At 41.5% G+C, this 20752-nt stretch overlaps 1 protein-coding gene across 1 annotated transcript in view; it reads left to right on the top strand.

Annotated features, from left to right (window-relative positions):
• Positions 1–20752, top strand: part of ccdc146 (coiled-coil domain containing 146) — a 37013-nt gene that overhangs the window by 14510 nt on the left and 1751 nt on the right. Inside the window, exons 12-21 of the mRNA XM_063906079.1 lie at positions 703–870; positions 1667–1755; positions 3722–3886; positions 4027–4102; positions 4896–5044; positions 5176–5404; positions 16130–16240; positions 16948–17085; positions 18556–18681; positions 20410–20532. Coding sequence (XP_063762149.1) covers positions 703–870; positions 1667–1755; positions 3722–3886; positions 4027–4102; positions 4896–5044; positions 5176–5404; positions 16130–16240; positions 16948–17085; positions 18556–18681; positions 20410–20532 — 1374 coding nt within the window. The remainder of the gene's footprint in view (positions 1–702; positions 871–1666; positions 1756–3721; positions 3887–4026; positions 4103–4895; positions 5045–5175; positions 5405–16129; positions 16241–16947; positions 17086–18555; positions 18682–20409; positions 20533–20752) is intronic.

The following is a 20752-nucleotide window of genomic DNA, read 5'->3' on the forward strand; positions in this document are numbered from 1 at the left end:
CATCATAACCAGCTTGCAATGCAATGTACTGAAGTATCCCCAGTACAAATGAATATATTTTTGACTTTTTTTTCTTTAAAGACATTTGATTTTTTTTTAAAATAAGTTTTAAATATTTTTTGTAACTTTTTTTTCAATATTTCTTTATTTTTAAAATATTTTTATTTGGTTTTTGTAGACATGGCACTTTCAACACATTAAACATTGTAAAAGAAAATAAAAAACCCAACCCCATTAGGTCTTCGCAGTATATAGGAAGCAATAAAAAATAAATAGATTAAATAATAAATCAAATTAAAATAATAAAATCACCAATTTTTTATTTATTTAGTATTTAATCATATATGTTATACATATTATATACATGTTTTAGTACTTAATTGACAACCATTTGAAGTAAACACACTTTTAATAGTTAATTCTTCTTGATATCTTTATTTTTTTGGACCTTATTTCAAATTCAAAAAGCAAAAGGATGAAACATACCATTTTTATTTCATCCTTTGTCACATAGTTATGCAAAACTTAAATAAGCCCTTTGGGGAATGGTCTGAACTTACCAAAGAACACTTTCATCCTCCATCCATCTTCCTCATAGTATGCTTCGCAATCCTACCCTGTCTCCGTGACCCTTAATTGCAGTCAATTTGTAGGGGGGGGGGGTTTCACCTGAAAACGCCACTAATTGTGTTCCTTAACCAGCCATCAGTAACGAAGGAGGAGAGCCAGAAGACGCAGCAGCGTGGGATGATTCAGGATCTGCTGCGGGAGTCAAACTGCATCCGAGAAGAACTCCACAACCTCAGATGTCTGACGCAGATCAAAGTGGAGGAGCGGGGCCAAAAGCACCGAGATCTGCTTCGGGCTGAGGTGCAATACACACACACACAACACACACACACACACACACACATACAAACACAAACACATTTGTCATCATTAATGCAGACATGCGCATTTTATGGCATCATGTCAAAAACATCAAAGAGGAACTAAAGGCAGGTTTATATTTTACTTTTTTTGACAGGAGAACTAAAACTGACAAAAACATTATTTCAAAGAGTGCAAATGGCCCTGAAAATATTACTGTCATCACAATGAGATCTTCTCAGAATTATTTGAAAAAGATATAAAGAAGATTACATTTAAGTTGAACTAGGGGGACATTTTCTAGCAGAACGTTATTTTATGTTGGCTTAAAGTTGCTGCTTTTTTAATACCGGGAACTTGGGGAAATTTAGCCTTTGCAGACCATTTACATACACCAAAACGTATAGAACACACTATAGGAAAGGGAAAGCACCAAAAAGCATTATAGGGCCTCTTTGTCTTTGTGTTCTGTCTTTGAAAATCGGAAATTGCTGCATTTCATATACAGTATCACATGTGACTTAAGGTGATTTGGGTGTCATGGCAGATAAGGACAAGCTCCAAAATAAATCAATGCATTCAGAATTCTTGGAAACATCTGTATGCTAAACCAGGACTGCTGGATCATCTCTCTGTCTGCTCATTTGGTCTGTACTCACACTGTCATGTCATTGAAAAAAAGGAGGAAAACCACCAATCTGATTCGAAGGGTGATGTTTGTGAGCGCACACACACATACCCACACCCACACAGAAGTGTTGATACTGTACTTTTAGCTGTGTAATTCTATCAGCAGCAGCTGAACCAGCACATCCGGACGGAGCTGCGAGAAAAAGACCTGATCATCATGGACCACAAGAAGCTGAATTCTACGCTGCAGCGCAGGTGTTACTGTTTTACCTTCCTATTTACTTCTCAGCCAGCTTTTAATAAATGTGAATGAAACAGAGGATTTTGGTTACTGAGAAGATGTTAAAAGGTAGTATTAGCAGAAGCCTTAATCCCCGTTTTCCTATGTACACTATAGTGAGGTGCTAATTGAATCCCTAGTTAATTGTTTGGCTCCTCTGATCTGAGCTGGGATCACAATTAATTCAGACATCTGCACATGTTGTCTGGGTAAAGAACCCTAACTTTCCTAATTGGTCATACTTCAGTGTTCAGACACAGTCTAATGCATCTGGCAGCACCCGGCACAGCAGCAGACTGACTCTACATTCAATTAGCTCAGCAGCAGTCTGACGCAGATCCGCCCCGAGCATCTAGCGGAGCACAAATAGGGCAGGATGATGATAGTGTTTATCCTCCCTCTGGAATTGTAATACACAAAACGTTAGCATATTTAGCAATCACTGCTGACATGTCTTACAACAGCGGTTAATTGAAAAATCACGCGGCCTGAAACATCTTTTTGATCCACTAATTATTAGTGATGAATGTAAAAATGTTCACTTACTTTTATCAAGATTTTTTGATGCTGCCCAACTTTATTTCAAGTGCAGCCTTTGAAAAGCAGTGATAGGATATTAAGATAGACATACTTTATTAATCCCACAATTAAATAACTGAGACTTTAATTAAAGGTGCCATAGAATGGAAAACTGTATTTACCTTGGCATGGTTGAATAAGAAGAGTTCAGTACATTGAACTGACATACCGTGAACCTCAAACACCATTGTTTCCTCCTTCACGTGCAAATCGTGAATGTGCATATCACAGCGGTAAAACGGGCAAATTACAACAATCCCTGTGTGTGACGTAACACACGGTAGTCCAGCCCCAACATCTGCATACACCAGCTGCTGGAAACACTAACGCTAACACTTACCACTCCGTAACGTTGCTCTCCAATCTTCGACCAACTGGCTGTTCTTCAAATCCATCGGTTTCCTCCTCCGATAAAGGCTCCATCATGTACGGTGGGATGCCAATAGCCTCCATGGTTCATCTCTCACAGTTTCGTGAACTTCACTTACTTCTGTGGGCTCTGAGCATGCCATTGGATTGCTCCTTCTAAACCAGCCAATCAGAGCAGAGCTCGTCATCATTATTTAAATGAGCCCCCAAATAAGGCAATTCAGCTCGTTTCATTCTAGGACCAAATCATAGGGTTGTAAATGGGCCTGTGAAACCGCATCTGGACATGTTTTGGATCAACCGAAGTGATATACCTTCTTTGTAGACATCAGAGAACAATTTCAAATACCAGAGAGATGCTTTCTATGGCACCTTTAAATATATGAGGTCAACAAATTTCAAATAGCTGCATTAGGTTGGTTGAAAGCAATAATATTAAGTTGAACCAAATTATTTTGTAGTTCAACTTAATATTATTGCTTTAAACTAACTTAATACAATTATTTGAAATTCTTTGACCTAATACATTTAATTAAAGTCAACGTTTTAGATATTTCAGTGCAGGGGAGAAATTACATTTCCTATGCTCTTTTATAACAACACATTTGAATTATAAAGGCGCCTTTCAAGGCCAAAAACCAGACAATATAACCAATAAAAACAGAGGACTTATACCCATCTGTTGAATGTCATAGCTACATCTTCCAAGGTTATGCTGCAATATATATCCACAGATGGAAAGACATAACACAAATAACAATTTACTTAAAACCTGCTCTGGTAGTTTCTGATACAGGATTTCCCATGATGACACACACACACACACACACACACACACACACACACACACACACACACACACGTTGCTGTTGCTAATGGTGATACTGAATGTGTTTGAGGCTAAGTCAATGTTCAAAGGGAACAGTCAAAATAGGAGCCAGGTGTTGTAGATGTAGAATGGGCTCATTTACTAATGTGTGTTTTCTCCTTCAGAGTTCTACAGTACTGTAAGCTGTGCAGCATGATCACAGAGGAGAGGAATAAGTACGTGACACTGAAGCAGATCGCGTCACAGACCATCGCTGAGCTGACGGAGCAGATTAAAGTGCTGGAGAATGAGACGGAGATCCAACGATCCATTGTCATCAACAAGGAGCGGTGAGGAAGGAGGGGACTAATGCGGAAAAGAAGGCATAGACATCGACAATAAAATACTCTTAATAGTTACAGTGTGTGACGAACGTAATCTCTGTAATCACTTTAAAAACATGTTTTCTATTTCTGTTTGTCCATCTCAGATCGCTCACTAAGGCTCGTATGAGGCTCTCCAACAGCTCCAAAATAAGGGACAAACTGAAGAATGACATCTCCAAGGTTCAAACACACACACACACACACACACACACACACACACACACACACACACACACACACACACACACACTGTCGTTTAAAATGATTTAGGGGAACAGGGTTTGGTTTTTCGGAGTGATCTCAGCTCTAAAGCTGTCGTAAACAAAGTTCAAGAGCCCTTTTTAAGGATTGAAACCCACATCCAGTTTTCCACGTAGTTTTCTTCTTTTTTCTCTGTTTCGTAATACTGAAAACAGAAAGACACTCACAGTTCAGTATACAACGTTTGTGAATATATGAGCTGTCTACGTTTTTTCTCTGCTGTTTTAAAGTCGTTGTATAGCAGCGTATTCCTGCTGCCACAGATCTGTGTGTAAAGGTGTCACTTTAAATACATTTAGTGCTATAAAACCATACGTGACCTTGTTAGAATGGGATTTTTTTCAGTTTTAATCTGAAAATGTAGCTTATATTGTCATAAAGTAATGTTTCAATGATAGAAAGTGTACAGATAACTTTATTTATATAAGTGATTAGAGTGAATTCTAGGCTCGGCTGCTTCATGCTTGGGATGAGGGTCATTGAGCATGATGGATAATATTGTCATTTAGTATTTATACACAAAGAAGGATTTCTAATGGATGGGCTGTACAGAAAGGGGCTAATATGCTTCTGTCGTTCAGCATTACCAAATTAAATCATACCATTTGAACTCAGATGTGTGCATTGCAAGTTCAAACAATCAGAAGGAAGGCATTCGTGCGTCAAGAGTCCTCTTCTAAAAACACGTTGCACCTTTTCTAATATCTTTTAGGTTGCCTGGAAACACCGTCAGATCACTCAGGAGCATGACGACGACAAACTGGAGTTGATGAAACTCACAGAAATGGTCAACCTCCAGGAGCAGGCTCTTCTGGACATAAACAGGAATCATGAAACAGCCATACAGCGCCGAAACTCCCTGTATGTTCGTGACTGTATACTGATAATAGCTGCCAGGAGGAACTGAACTACAAATGTCAAATAATGTGTCTTGATGTGTGTGTGTGTGTGTGTGTGTGTGTGTGTGTGTGTGTGTGTGTGTGTGTCCACAGTGGCATTGATCTCCTGGAGCAGGAAGAGGTGTTCTTCAGTGACTATGAAAAGGTGAACATCCAGGAGGCGGCCATAACTAAGGGCAACATGACACTGGAGACCCTGGAGAAGGAGACGAGGGATTTACAGCTGGAGATAAATGAGGAGAGGAGACAGATCGACCTGAAGAAGAAGGAGCTGCCCCTCAAGAGAAAGTTGGAGGAGGAGATCACCATGCTGCAGATAGAGGTGGGGAAAGACAGATTCACAGCCAAATTGATAATGACTTCTTAACATTTCTCCACTGAAAACACTGAAATGTTGACTTTGATTAAATGTATTATGTCAACAGATTTCACATAACTGTATTAGGTTAGTTGAAAGCAATACGTTTAAATAACATATTACTGCTTTCAGTAAACCTAATACAGTTATGTGAAATCTGTTGACATAATACATTTGATCAAAGTCAATGTTGTTGTTTTTTCCGTGTAATTACTTGAAGACGTTGTGGGTGGAAATGTGTGGTCACTGGTTACACTGTTGAAGATGAGCAATATTCATCCATAGAAATCATTCAACAGCGATGGTAGTGTCTCGTTGACAGTTTCCCGAACGCCCACGTCTCTTTTGTCTGTGTCTTTTGTCACAACTAAGGTACTTTTAAAACTAATGGCACTCCTGTTGCTCCCTTTTTCTTCCGCGATGGTTCACCGACAGGAGAAACAGCAACACCTACTGAATGAACTAACCTCTGTTAATGGCATAAATGAGAACGCCTGTGAGCTAGCCCAGGCAACTCGAGCACCAGTGATGCATTTACACGTGACGCTCCTCGTCCCTCTTACAACCCACCAAACACATTAAGCTGCCACTCAATTCAAGCTAATGCTGCTACTTCCACTTTGCTGCTGCTGCTCGCCTGCCCCATCAGCACCCCAACTCCCACCTGTAGGCTCGGGGAGATAGTTATTTAATAATCAAGCAATGAAGTGATGAAGCCGTAGCCTAGATGGCAAACCCAAACATGCTGCTTTTAAGAAACATATCAAAAAACACGTGAGTTGCCTGACTGAACGGTAGAGGAGAAGAAGCCCTCATTCCTATTTGCAGATTTGGTTACAATTTGTTATACATCTTGAAATAAACATTGCTGATATACATTTTCTTCTCATCCATTTTCCAGTTTCTAGACGCCACCCATTGTACTGCAAGCATGCACATACTGTCCCTCACTTTTTTAAAAACAACATTGTTTTGGTGTCTTTGAACAACCACCAAAAGTAATGAATTTGAGCCCCGTTTTTGGACCTGATTCCCTTCCCTTTGTGTTGTGGAGGTGGAGTGACTGCGTTCAAAAGTTTGACAGTGACGGTGCTTCTGCAAAACATACTCTTCAGACAGACGTGCGGAAAGAAAATGAATATCTAAACCAGGAGGGACAAACCCAACCAAACACTGTGCTAGTTTCTCAGAGACAAACTGAGACACACATGAATAAATAATATAAAAACACACACATATTCAAGCGACTCAGAGAGTGACAGGATCTGGATCTGAGAGGGGCCTATGAATGCACACACACACATACACACACACATACACACACACACACACAAACACACTGAGTTTCCCTGCCAGTGCCGGCTCCTGGGATTGGGTGTGTAGCAGCTCTGGATCAGAGTGACTGATTTTGACTTGCTGGACCAGACTCCTCTCATCTGAGTCTTGTGCTCTTTTTGGATGAATGCAAGTGTTGGAACTGAATTCACCATGTGCTGCTTTTTTAGAAAAATTCCCCTTTCCCTTTCCTCCATCTGTTTAATCCTTCTGCTGTTTATCGCTCGCAACAACAGGCCTTGTCGGAGCCATCCTTTTTCTTTTGCTCTTATTTTCTATAGTTCCTTCCATCCTCGGCTTGTTTACTCTTTCCTTTCTTAACCATCTTTCCTTTCATTGTTCCCTTGAGGCATTCTTGATGGTTTTTTTTCTGTTGGAAGTGCATCAATATATTTAATTAAAAAGCCCCTCGGACCTCATTCCCCTTTTTCCATATTTTTCCACTTTTCTTATCCGCCTGACCTTTCATTTGGCTGAAGACACGGCACATTCCTACCTTTTTTCCTATGGTTTTTGGTTGACAAGGAATGCCAGTTAGTCGGACACTCCTTCATTTTCCTCATTCCTTAACAGCCGTTGGATTGATTGCAAATATATTTTGCAAAGGAATTCGTTAACCCAAGAGAGCAACTCTTACTGATCCTGTGACCTCCTCTGTAGCACCATCATGAGGTTTCACATTTGGCTTTTGAGGGAGATATCTCAATGTGTTGTCCAATACTTTGGTTCATCATCATAGACTTGAAGAAGCAATGACTTCCCATAAGCTCAGCTGCACAATGAGTTTCATGCTAACACACCAAAATATTGCTGTGTCTCAATGTTGGGCTCTTCCGTTTGCACTCTTCCATGTAGCACACTGTGTTCATTACCACAGGGTACTGCACACCAAAAACTATCATTGCCACATTTGTAAGCTCGTTCCTTTTAGTGGCTGATAGCTAGTGGACAGAGCATTACCGCCAGTATCCGATGGGGATTGTAGCCTGCCACAATGTGTGCCTCCTTATTTGCTCACTCGGCAATTATAGTAATTGTGTCATGATCCTGGTTTCGTCTCTGTCATGTCTTTGTGTTGTGTGTTTGATTTTGAAAGGGTTTCCCCTCTTGTGTCAGGTTAAGTTTCACTCCCTGTCTTTAGTTTCCCTCCTTCCCCTGATTGTGTCATTGTGTTCACCTGTTGCCCCTGTGTTTCTCCTCCCCTCTCCAGCTGTGTGTTGTTTGCTGATTAGCCTTGTGTATTTATTCTTGGTTCCCCTTTTGTCTCTTGTTCAGTCGTCATCATTTCTTCCCTGATGTTGTACATGTTACCTGCCTGTTCCTGCCCGTCCGTCTGTCTGCTCCTGTTCCCAGTGTCGCTGTATCCCCTGGTGAGTGTTGGTGTGGTTATTTGTTGGTTGAACGTACAGCTTTAATTTAAATAAAGCTCGCCTTTTGTTTGGACCCATACCTGCCTCCCGTTCATTTTACTGCACTTGGGTCCTGTTTCCCCAAACCCTGACAAATTGTATTCCAATGCAACCCCAAACTCTGTGGCTTCTTCAGCCACCATGTTCCCAAGTTTGGTGCTTCCTTCCTTGAGAGTAAGAGGTGTTCAACGTTTTGGAGTTCTCTTTCCCGCCATACTTGATCAATAAAAATGGATTTATACACTCATAATGACAAGTGTGAGTCCAGAAGAACACAAACGGAAATATGTTCGCAATCATTAGAATAATATGTATACAGAATTTCAGTAGTTTGTCACGTATAAATGGGCAAAACTGGTACGTTCTCTGTTTGCTTACGACCTCCCCGTTTGAGCTATCGACTATTCTTTCGCAATTTAGCATCACATTGTATATGCGCTTAAGTTATTCTGAGTTGGAATTTTTTGGATCAACTCCCTAGGAGTAGTTCGCAAAAGACACAACGTAACATTATACCACTGTAAACCCGCTAATCATTAGCACGTTAGCATTGCGTGCAGCTGCTAGCATTCTGTAGCTGTAGGTCTCTCATTCAGATACTCGTGAAACTTCTCAAACTTTTAACAATCAACAGTTACATCTCTAATTAGTCTGTTCATTCATCCATCCTCTCTTTGCTCATATCTCCCTCTACTTGTGTAAATAGCAAATCATCTCCTAAATCAGCCGCTTCCCTCACACAGCCTCTGGGTACAGAAAGTGAATCACTTGGGTCTCTCCTGTTGTGGCAAGTTTGCCAGCTCAATCCACTCTCCCAGCAAATTCAGTCTCTATGCGAGTTTAATTTCCATGCAACAGCCTCGCTGTCGATTTTGTTATATATATATTGTGTATTTGTATTCATCTGTGACCGGTTTATCTGCTCATTCCAGACGGACCCCCCGACTCCCTCCCTTTGATGGGAAATTTTGACAAAGATAGATCGGGCCATCTGTGAGACTATTGAAGTTCAATATAGTCTGAGGCTCTTATTTGCTCTGTGGAATTTTAATTGCAGCAAAGTAAATAGGGTTTGGGGTTGGATTCTGGATTCACTACTTGTTTAGGAGTCGGTGGCACGTCCACGTCTCAAACACACACACACAGGTGCATCGATGCACACGCCGAAATCAGATCAGTGTGTGAAGTTGTGATAATACCCATGCAGCCACATCCGAATATTGTTCCTGTGATGACCAGTCTGTTACACCAAGTCACAATAATACTGCCAGCATACAGACAGACATGTATTTGTGGAATACACACACAGTCAGTGAGGGATTTATGACTGGGAGGGGCTGATGACATACTGCACCGTCCCTGTGGTGGTGACTCATATTGTTTGTCTTGCCGCTGTATCATTTTTGCCCAATATGTGTGGGACTTATTACCATGTGGAAACCCGTGGCGAATTGTGTCTTGATAGATGTGGAGGTGTGTTGTATATACGTGAGAGGCTTCCCAGGTAGAGAGGGAGGCTGATAACATGAGGAGTTCATCGTTATTTCTGATTGCTTGGTGTATGAAACTGCCCTCTGAATCTGACTTCATTTCAGACTGCAACCTAATTAGCCATGAATTTGAATGTCCAGCTTTCTAACTCAGGCAGGTCTTTACACCAGGTGGTAGGTGTGTGAGCCAAATGTAGTCACAATGTGTGAAATTGTTTCCATGATGGCAATTATTCGTTGGATCACCAGTAAACTCTGCTACAGATTTCATTGTAGCGGCTACTGAACCTTGACTGCTCATATTCACTTTTGGGATAGCAGCTACAATATCCTTCGCAATCATAATAAAAAGCAAAAGTTATTTAGTTCTATTGTGTGTTTATGTGATGTCCAGCGCTTCTAGCAATCAGTGAGTGCGGTGCAGAATACACTGTAGGCAACGAATTGGTTATGTAGATAAATGAGGAGCGATTGTGGCTTGGATTCAAATGACTATCCAAGTGGCATTAGGAAGAGGCTATTGTTAATCTGTAGTGCGTGGACTACGGTGGCCGACAGGTGCAAACCCATTACAACATCAACAAGCACTCCGGTCCCAGCTGTGTGCATCACTTTTTAGTGTCCCTCGTGTTTTGAGCTTCTTGCAGCGTTTTTTGCAGCAGTATTTATGACCAGTGTAGCATATTAGCACCTGTTGGCCACCATTCTGGACAGATATTGCAAAGTCACCCAAAAAAACCCAAATTAGAATACTTAAATAATCCCAAATTAATTGAATTGTAAGAAACATGCAACTAAACATACACTGAAAAAAACCTGAAATCTTGACTTAATTTAAATGTGAATGGAATTTAATCCAATCCAATTTAATTCCGTTATTATAAATCTAATTACAGTCAATGTTTCAGTGTGTAGCAAGAAGATAATTACTGGTGGAATCAGTGCAGAATGACAGATAACAGTAAAGTCCAATTGGTTGTTTGGATGGAGTCCCTTCTAGTGCAGCTTTAATAGAGAATCCAGATTGACTGAACTTTTCCTGAGAAGGATTATGCAATCTCCTCTTGCTGCACCTCTTGTTTACCTATTAGAGCGGTTCTTACTTTGACAGACTGTCAGAGGAAAGGTGAGGAAAGGCTGTGTATACTGTTGTACACAAGGCAAGCTTTTAATGTTGTATTTTTATGTGACATTGGCACTCTTTATCACCTGTCTGAGCGCAGGATTACGAGGTTAAAAGGGCATTACTTTCTGAAGGGTCAAGCGATTACTTTTAAGGTCATTCCCCGTTATCCTTTTAATGTTTTGCACGAGCCTCGATTTAGCCTGACGTCCTGTACAGACGGGAACACTACCACACCTTATAACTATTCCTGAAACCCAGTTAAAGAGTGATAGTGAGAGCTTTGAGTTGTCAGGGGTCTTCAAAGCTGTGGGGTGATTTACTTGAGAAATCCTCCAAAATCTCTTCTTCCCATAATATATTTGATACCCCTTAATACGTTTTGTACCCCAGTGGCCTTATCTGACATTGTGCTTGCATTGCTTATTGATTTCATGTTTTTATTTGTCCTTGTCTGATATGTTTTGAAGCATTTGTTGCTCACAATGTTTTCTTGCATCACTAAACCCCTGTAATCCCCGCTGCAGGTCGTGCTCCCACTCAAAGAAAATCCAAAAGCTGACTCTTCAGAGCAATATTACTGAGTATTAATATGACCTGCTGTCAAATATTTATGTCGAAGCCAGGTTTAAGTGCATATTTCCATAATTTACTCCTCATTTTCTGGCTTGTGAAAGCTTTAGTTCAGCTCCCCTGCTCTCATGTTCCGCTTATTAACCTTACATTGATCATGATTTCACTCCTAGTTTACTTCACTGACCTTTCTCCTTTACTGCACTGACCCTTTGTCCTTTATTCCTTGTAATTGAAAGAAACTTTGTCACTTACTTTTGGGATTTAAATAGGTTCATTATTTATAATTACTATACTTTGCAGTGTGCCATTTATTATGTGGCATGCAAGTTATGCAAAGTGTATTCCACTGTCACACAGTCAATGCTTTACAGCGTTCATGAGCCAAGAAAGCAGCGATTGTTTGTGACAGTCAGATGAAGAAAACAGAGAGGCAGGCAGGCAGAACAGAGCCGCTGACACAGAGACAGATGAATGCAAAGAGAAAGACAAACATCAACGCGTACGAGCAGACGGGGATAAAAATGTTAAGAGGGAGGGCACGACACAGAGAAGAGATTGATGGAAGAGCGGAGAGGGGAGAGTGGCAGACGCGCGCTGTATGCCATCCATCATCAAGTGTTTAAATGGTTTAGGGTGGTTACGTATGAGGACATAACACGGATCAGTCAGACTCATAAGTGAGGACTGGGCACACACACACACAATAATAATGTTGTCATGTATTAAAGGGACCCTATTATGCTTTTTGGGGTTTTCCCTTTCCTGTAGTGTGTTATATAGGTTTGAGTGCATGTAAATGTTCTGCAAAGGCTAACATCTCAGCAATTCTCTCCCACACACTCCCCCACTCCCCCCCCCCTGCCTGAGTCACCTCCATTGGACTCCTTTGTTTACTTCCTTAACGCACTGACATTGCGATTTCTTGGCTAGCGCTCCAATACATTGTACTTGATAGGCTAAGGGGCGGGTCATATCTAAGCAGTTGACTAATCACAGGGTCTAAGGACAGAGGGTGTCCTATTCCTATTGTGTATAAACTCTAAAGCCCCTTGAGACAAATGTAGATTTCTGATATTTGGCTATATAAATACATTTTGATTGATTGAGTGATTGGCCAATCAGAGCAGATGGGCTCTGGTTTCAGACAGAGGGTGAAAAAAAGGTGCAGGATGAGAAAAATAAAGAGCTTTTTGAGCATTAAAGCATGGAGACCTGTCCCAGTAGAGGCAAACGATACACATATGAATGACAATGAGCAGAATACGTCCTTTTTAACAGTGATATTCTGTGTGGAAACTGCTCCTCGTTGGTCAGTGTTACGCCCCCTTTTTTGTCTCTTTCCTCTTCCCAGGTGCACCTGATCATCTCTTGGCTCCACCCCTGCTCAGGTGTCCCTGATCTCAGCTAATCACTGCATAAAAAGAAGGCTGCAGGGGAAGGAGAAGCTGTTGGACACTCTGTTAGTTTTTAGTATGGAGTACGTGGTAGCCTAGTTTTCACGGCTTTCTTTCTGAGTTCAGTTTTGTGTTTTATTTTACTGTAGGGGGGGAGTTCTGGGTCCCAACGTGAGCCACCAATGTTGTTGTTATGCTGTGGCCGTTTTACCACTTCTGTTTCCATGCATCTCCTGTCTACCTTTTGGATTCTGTCTCGCTGCTTTCACTTTCTATCTCTTCCTCCTCTCCCCACTCTGGACTTCATGCTGTCTGGACTTCACTTTATCTCCCTCCATCTGTCAGCCTTTTATCAGTCCGTCCGTGTACGTCTCTGCTTTTCATTAGGATCAGCGCCTCCACTTCTCAACTCCTGTTCCCCCCGCGAGAGCATCCACACCTCACTTAATCACATGACAGTCATACAAATAAATGAAAACCTGAGTCATGTGACATTGACGGAGCGCTGTACACTCCAGTCTCTTTGAATCAGACTCACTGCCTATTTGCCGAGAATTCATTAATCTCTTCCAGGGAGGGGAGGGGAAATGGGAATCATCACTTTGTTCCACGCTATCTCTCGCATTAGATGCAGGCACGTGAACATGCACAGGTGCGTGTACGTGCACACACTGTACGGTCGAGTGGAGAGGAGCTAATGTTTCATAAGCCAGGTCACTGCAGGTCAGACCCCTGTGTACAACCCCCACTGTTTTCCTCCTCTCCTCCCCATTGCTCTGTTGTCTCCATATTTTCTTCTGTCTCTCTTCTGTCATCCGACTTTCTATTTTCCGCCCTGTCATGGCTCCTTGATCATCTCGGCTTTATGTTTTTATATATAGACTTCCTTTGTTCCTATTGCTTTAACATACCTCTTGTGGGACTGTAGCTGCTTTAATTGCTCATTTCCATATGCAGACCCTGCAGAGGTTAGGGGGCCACTTGTCTCCTTATTTGTCTTTGTCTCTGTATTCTATATTAAGTACTAGAACCAACTCCTCTGCATGAAGCAATGGGAGCATGTGAATCTAGAAGCAGTGAATATTCTCTTTATGAAAATGTACTTAAGCAAGTTGGATCTTCAATCTTCTTCCATCAGCGAGTTTCTTTTAATTCTACCTTTCTTAAAGTATCTTTGAAAAGTGTTTACACAGCATATATCTTTTTGCTATGATAAGATAAAGTGGAGTTATGTCTTTCTGAGGAGAGAATAAAGTCACACTCCCTCTGTGTGTTTTAATCCAAGTTTATCTGTGTTTTTATAGGTGTTAGCATTGTTAGCTCTTAGCCTCTTGGCTCGGCCATCTCCATGTTGAGGGCCGAGATTGAATCATAGATATGGACGCTCTAAATACCTGTATTTCCTTCATTGGAAATAATGTTATGACTTCTGTTTACGGCTTGGTTTGTCCGTCTGTCTGTCATCATGATTATAGAAAATATGGGCAATTTTCATGAATCTTGATCGAAAGGGTTTAGTCAGGAAAACCCATAAAAATGTTGCAGTGGATCAGAGTTGATGCACACATTAGGACACACAGGGAGGATGTGACTCAGTGTATTAGTGCGCAGATCCTCGGATAAGTGGAGCACTTGTTCAATCCTCACTGCAGTCAGCATGTCGTTGTGTCCTTGGGCAAGACACTTCACCCCAAATTGCTCCTGTGGGGATTGTCCACAGTATTGAGTGTAGGTAAATCGCCTCGGGTAACCTCACGTGATGTTTCTCTTTTTTTTTTTGGCGACATGGAGAATTATTGCTGAACGATGTAGTTTCTCAATTCACCTGAACGCCACCTCATGTCAATCAACGTCTTGTTAAAACGTTATGAGCGATAACACATCTTATATGTTGCGCTAAAGGGTTGAAATCCCCAAAATATCATTAATATTTGATACGTATGTTTCAGGCTGAAGTAGTTTTAAAAGATTGACTTGTTTAAAATGGAACATAGAAAGAATCGGAGGATGAAACCCTCTTTATTAGTCATGCACACAGCAGAGCACACACAGTGAAATTGGTCCTCTGCTGTGGTGCCCTTGAGCCATCCTAGTACTAGGAGCAGTGGGCAGCTATTGTGCAGCGCCCGGGGAGCAATGGGGGATTGGAGGTGTCCGGTGCCTTGCTCAAGGGCAAGGTGAACTGGGACCTCTCCAAGTAGCAGTCCACTTTCCATATTTCAAGTCTGTTCGGGGACTTGAACCGGCGACCCTACGATTCCCAGTCCAAGCCCCTACTTACTGAGCCACTGCTGGACTGCTGGAAAGGAATATTCATGTATAATATAGGGGACATTTTTTGTCCTAGGATATTAAAGGCCCTCTTAAGGGTTCATTGTTTCCAAATTACCACCTAAAGCTCTTGAACACACCAATATCTGGAGAACGAAATGGTACCGTCCTAAACATCACGTGAATGCGCCTTGATGGAGGTCTGCAACCCCCCGCCCCCCCCCCTGACTCCTATTTCAGTTCCACATGCATTATATCCTGTATAAGCATCAACCATCCACTTCTGAACCCAAGACACCATGTGTTCTTGCTTTCCTGTTCCAACTAATAGAAATAGTCTCGACATCGTATACACATTTTATTCCTCTTGACATATCTTGGTGTCTTTCCAAACTTCGGGATGTCCACTAGAATTTTAACAAGGAAACTTTTGTTGTGAAGCCCGGACAAACAACTTGAGATTGTTCTGGCTGTTTCTCAAGATTGAAAATTGGGGGGGGAAAAACTCTCCAATAGCATGACTACAGATCAGAACTCAACAGGGTGTGTTTAATTGATATATAAGATGCTCATTTTCTGTCATTGATCTTAAAAGCTCATTTATAAATGATGTCAGTTCTACATATTTTCCCCCGATAGCCCCTCTCTTAATTTCCATGTGTTCTCTTGTCCTCCTGCCTGTCTTCTGTCGCTCTTTTAACTACCTTTTTATTTCTGCTGTCCTAAGGGATTTTAGAATATTATAAAAACAGGCCCTCCGGTGGCGTCTTTTAAATTGCGTTCGCTTTTATCTCACTTTGCCAGTTACTTGTCACCATGTGTGAAGTAGCTCCTATATAAGCACTACAGTAAATTTAGATGAGACATGTCTCCAGCCCTTTTTTTTAATCCCCTGTGCAACACGGGTCTTAAATACCTGGAGGACAAAAGAGACAGTGGCTGACTGATTCTAGATTTGTTTCCCCTCATGTTTACTCGTTCTCGTATATGAAGTGTGCTCTTGTGGGAAATGTGTTTTATTTCTAGACCTTAATGACAGTGACTAGAGATTTCACTACATGTGCAGTGTGACTTGTTTTTGTGTCTCTCAGTTGTCAGAAGCGAGGGACAAGACGCTTGAAGGTCTCAATCGATCGATTGGTTACAAAGAGCTGAAAGGAAAAGACCCAACGACTGTAGAACTGGTCAAGAAGATCGAGCAGGTACGCACAATCATTACAAAGTGTTTACTGTATGTGTGTTTGTTTGTGCACACATTGCAGGTAGAACATTTCAAATATCAAATTGACCTATGTTTTAAACTAGTTGCATAAGCCCACAGTTTCCCAGAGAAATACAAACATTTAATTCAATGTGACGGTTTCATTTGGTCGCCATGTCGTATTCCCTTTCCACATGCATCATTTTATCCTTTTTTAGGATCATTTTTCAGTAGATATTCTTACCGGTTGAAAGGTTTTAATTATCTCACATCTGGATCTGAAATATCAGAGAACAAGCCGAGCAAACGTTAGCTCGTAGCCCCCTCTCTCAACACATTATTGTATCCCCAAACTGTTTTTTCAGTGTTATTTCACCGATTTTTCTCACTGGATCTGTTTGTTTTGAAAAGGATGAGAAGCCGGCCTATAATTCGCCTCCAGATTAAAACATCTCCTAGCGGTTGACCAATCACAACAAAGGCAGTGTGAGGAAAAACAAGACCTTTTTGAACATTCAAGCAAAGAAACAAGTCACAGTAGAGGCACAAATACAGAAATGAACCCCAATACGGCCCCTTTTGATGTTTTGAAGCCCGTAGTGGCAGAGAATGAATGAAATGCATCCACTGAATTTAGGTAATATTTCTTGCCCTCCCTTTTATGACATAAAGTGCTTGACAGTAACCATTGTGTCTCTATGTATTCAGCTGGAGATGACCCTAGCAGAACATGAGAGGCGGCTGCTGGAGAAACAGCTCCTGTTGGACCAGGTGACCCGGCTCTCGAAGCCTCTCAGCGAGCGGGCTGAGAACTGCCAGCAGGACCGACTCTCACTGGCAAAGAAGGTAGACACAAAACCCCTCCAGCACACGGACAGAGACGGGGCTTAGCCAGTGTACACACACAGACAGAACAAAACACACCGAAGAACACACTCCCACACTCGGATTAACACACACAAGACACTTGTTATATCATTCAACTACTAACTCGGTCCACTCCTTCACACTCACTCATGGCTTTCGGAGCATGTGCGCTCCATATGAGGAGCACGCATAGTGGGAATCAAAGAGTTCACCGAGCATTGCACCCCCCTGAACTCTCACTTCCTCTCATCTGTATTCCTCTGTGCTGCTACGACTATGAATAGCCAGGAGAACAGGGTTCATTGCATGTATTAAATAGTGGAAACATGTAATGATGACACTAATGAAGATACATCGGGTGCTGTAATTAAATCTACCTCATCATCATTTTGCATTAGCATAGATTTAAATCAAATCATAATGAATCATTAGCTCCACAGCGTCTGTCTGCAAACTGTCCTCACTCGTAAATCGCCCAACGCTGAGGCTCCTTCATCAACAGGTGGACGTAGATTTATTTCAATCAGGAGAGACTTGGTTTTTGAGTGAACAATATCGTTTTCTAGAAGAAGAAAATCAATTATAACTATATTTTTTTAACAAATACCGGGCCATCTTCGTTCCTACCCTCACCTATGGTCATGAAGGATGGCTCATGACCGAAAGAACGAGATCGCGGATACAAGCGGCCGAAATGGGATTTCTCCGCAGGGTGGCTGGCATCTCCCTTAGGGATAAGGTGAGAAGTTCAGTCATCCGGGAGGGACTCGGAGTAGAACCGCTGCTCCTTCGCGTTGAAAGGAGCCAGTTGAGGTGGTTCGGGCCCCTAGTGAGGATGCCACCTGAGCGCCTCCCTAGGGAGGTGTTCCAGGCACGTCCAGCTGGGAAGAGACCGAGGGGTAGACCTAGGACCAGGTGGAAGGGTTATATCTCTTCGCTGGCCTGGGAGCGCCTTGGAATCCCCCAGTCAGAGCTGGTTGATGTGGCCAGGGAACGAGAAGTTTGGGGCTCTCTGCTGGAGCTGTTACCTCCGCGACCCTGACGGAAAAGCGGGAGAAGATGGATGGATGGATGGATACCTTGATATTGTGACAATATTGTAGATAGATTTTTGATAGTTATCATTAGTAATGTGGATAAGTGGGTTAATAGCAGTGAGGTTAGTTCAGAAAATCTCAACACTTTACAATAATGCAGCCTTTAAGACCAGGGAAACACTTACAATATCCAAAATCTAAGACCATATCGACTCTTTTGTTTTGATATCAACCAATTATTGGTATATTTGCTGCCCTACTGTGAACTCGGAAGTTTATTTTGAAGGGTCACTAAGCATTTAACAAGCGAGACTAAGCTTTGGGAGTGAGAATTTGTGTATCAAAACCTCCACAGTTATTTGGAATCAATAAATGATTCAGCTCATTTGTTTGTGTGTGTTTCTGCCTTTAGTTGAACGAGCTCCGAACTCACATCCTCGACTCCAACCAGCGCATGATGGCCGTCTCTGCAGAGCTCTCCGTGAAGCACGCCATTGCTCTATCTCTACAGCAGGAGATTAAAGAGAAGGAGTTCCAGGTCAGAGAGGGGGGGAGGGTCTCCGTCAAGCCCACAATCATCTGATTTTACATGCACATTTTCCCCCTCTGCAACCCCACTGTCTTCCCTATCATTATTCCCCTGACTCTGCACTGACTGCAAAAATAATGATCACTGCGTCAAAATAATATTCAATGATCATTTTCATAAATAAAACTCAATAAATAAATCAATGAGAGTAAAAGACACTATGAATCCGTGCTAACACGGTCAATGAAAGCACAGAGGAATCAGGATTCATATTTAGACTTGGAATAATGTTTTTTGAACAGGTTTTATCTGCAGAATTTATGTTGTCTGACATAATTAATCCCACCACAGGGGTTACTCCGCAGGACTCCAATCGCTACAAGATGCATCACCACAGGGGTTTAATATTAATATTTATTAAAGACATTATTACACAACACATAGGACATACAAAAACACAATGGAGAAATCATCTGTACCCAAAATTCGAACAACTCTAAAAAAATATATCAAACATTTTCATTTTACAAAACTTCATTTTCTATTTTATAATATACTGATCCAAAATGGGATTATTGAAGGAATTGTGTCAATCATTTTTTTGGAATAAAGCCCTTATTGTCCAAGATTAAAAATAAATGTCTTGTTTTTCTGGAACTGAATTTAGCCCAGCAGCAACTTCCATGGTAACCAAGAAAAATCCTATTCTTGTTTACATTTAAGCTACATATCCTAGCCTGTAAAGTTCAACTATATCCTCGCTTTCTGCTGTTACCCGTTTTACCCAGAACAGTAAGTTAGCCTCTTAAAAGTCTTAACTTGCTTATTGAATGAGAAGATTACATTTACATGTTTTTGCTTAAAGCTAATTTCAAGCTAAAGCTAACTGCAAGCTAATAAGCTAATTCGATATCTGCACTGCCATGTTGTTATACCTGTTATTTTTCATATTCTGTCTTTTTTTTGGTAGAAAACCATTTGCTAATGAGCCAGCCTAACATTTACTCTCCTTTTTAGCTCTGTGGAAGGAAAGTATTGCCTTTTCAGCCACTAAACGCTACACTATGTTCACAAGCTAGTTGCTAATTATGGTTAGCCATTTGGTATGCACAAATTGTTTGGTGGTTTAGTAAGATGTGCTCACTTAACTCATAAAGTGTTTTATATTTATAGTGTCAATCATAAAATCAGCTTTGCAAGGAGCTTTTTATTAAACATATATTACATTCAGAAGTGATAGCAATGCTAAACCAATCATGTTGTTTGTTTTTGATTGACATCTTTCATCAACCACTCACCACTATACCAATTATAATGCCACTTTTTACAATATGTTCCTGTTGATTTGGAGTATTAAAAAAAAGACACCAGCATTTAATTATTCAGTCTGGAGGTAAGGCCATGAGCAAGACATTTTAGAATTCTGACAGTTGTTTGAACAACAGTAGGTCTCACTGTTTTCTGTGTAAATGAAATGCTAAACTACAAAAAGTGAGACTGTTTCCCAGCTGCTTTGAAAATGTTTTTCAAGAGACGCGTGTTAATAACCTGCAGACGCCCTGCAGCTGATGTATGCCCTCATCCCGCCGCAGACACGGGATGCAGAGGCATAACTTTCCCAAAATTCTGACAGTAATACGACCATCTGTTTTTGGCCACCGTTAGAATTGAATTGAGTGCAGAGTGGACGAGGTGACAGGAATACAAAGTGATCTCGCTCTGCCCCTGTGTTTCCAGATGGACAGATGCCAGAGGCAGCTGGAGGAGGGCCTGCCAACATGCCCCGAGTTAGAGAAGGAGTGGAGGAGGATGCTCCGAGACAGGAAGAGGAGACGGAGGGACAAAGAGGAGCGGGAGAGGGTAGAGAAACACACACACACACACTGGTCACAAATTGATTAAAGCGCCGAGGGCATGAAAAGAAGATAGAGTGACAAGGGAAAGAGACGCAGGGCAGGATTCGATTAAAGTTCTGGCGGACAAAAGAGTCTGAACATGCACAGACAGGCTCCTCACAGACAGATCAGACAGGAGTTTTCATCACATGCACAAACACGGGGCAAGAAGGGCAGAGGCTGTC

The sequence above is a fragment of the Eleginops maclovinus genome, chromosome 17 (assembly GCF_036324505.1).
Source record: "Eleginops maclovinus isolate JMC-PN-2008 ecotype Puerto Natales chromosome 17, JC_Emac_rtc_rv5, whole genome shotgun sequence".
Lineage (NCBI taxonomy): Eukaryota > Metazoa > Chordata > Actinopteri > Perciformes > Eleginopidae > Eleginops > Eleginops maclovinus.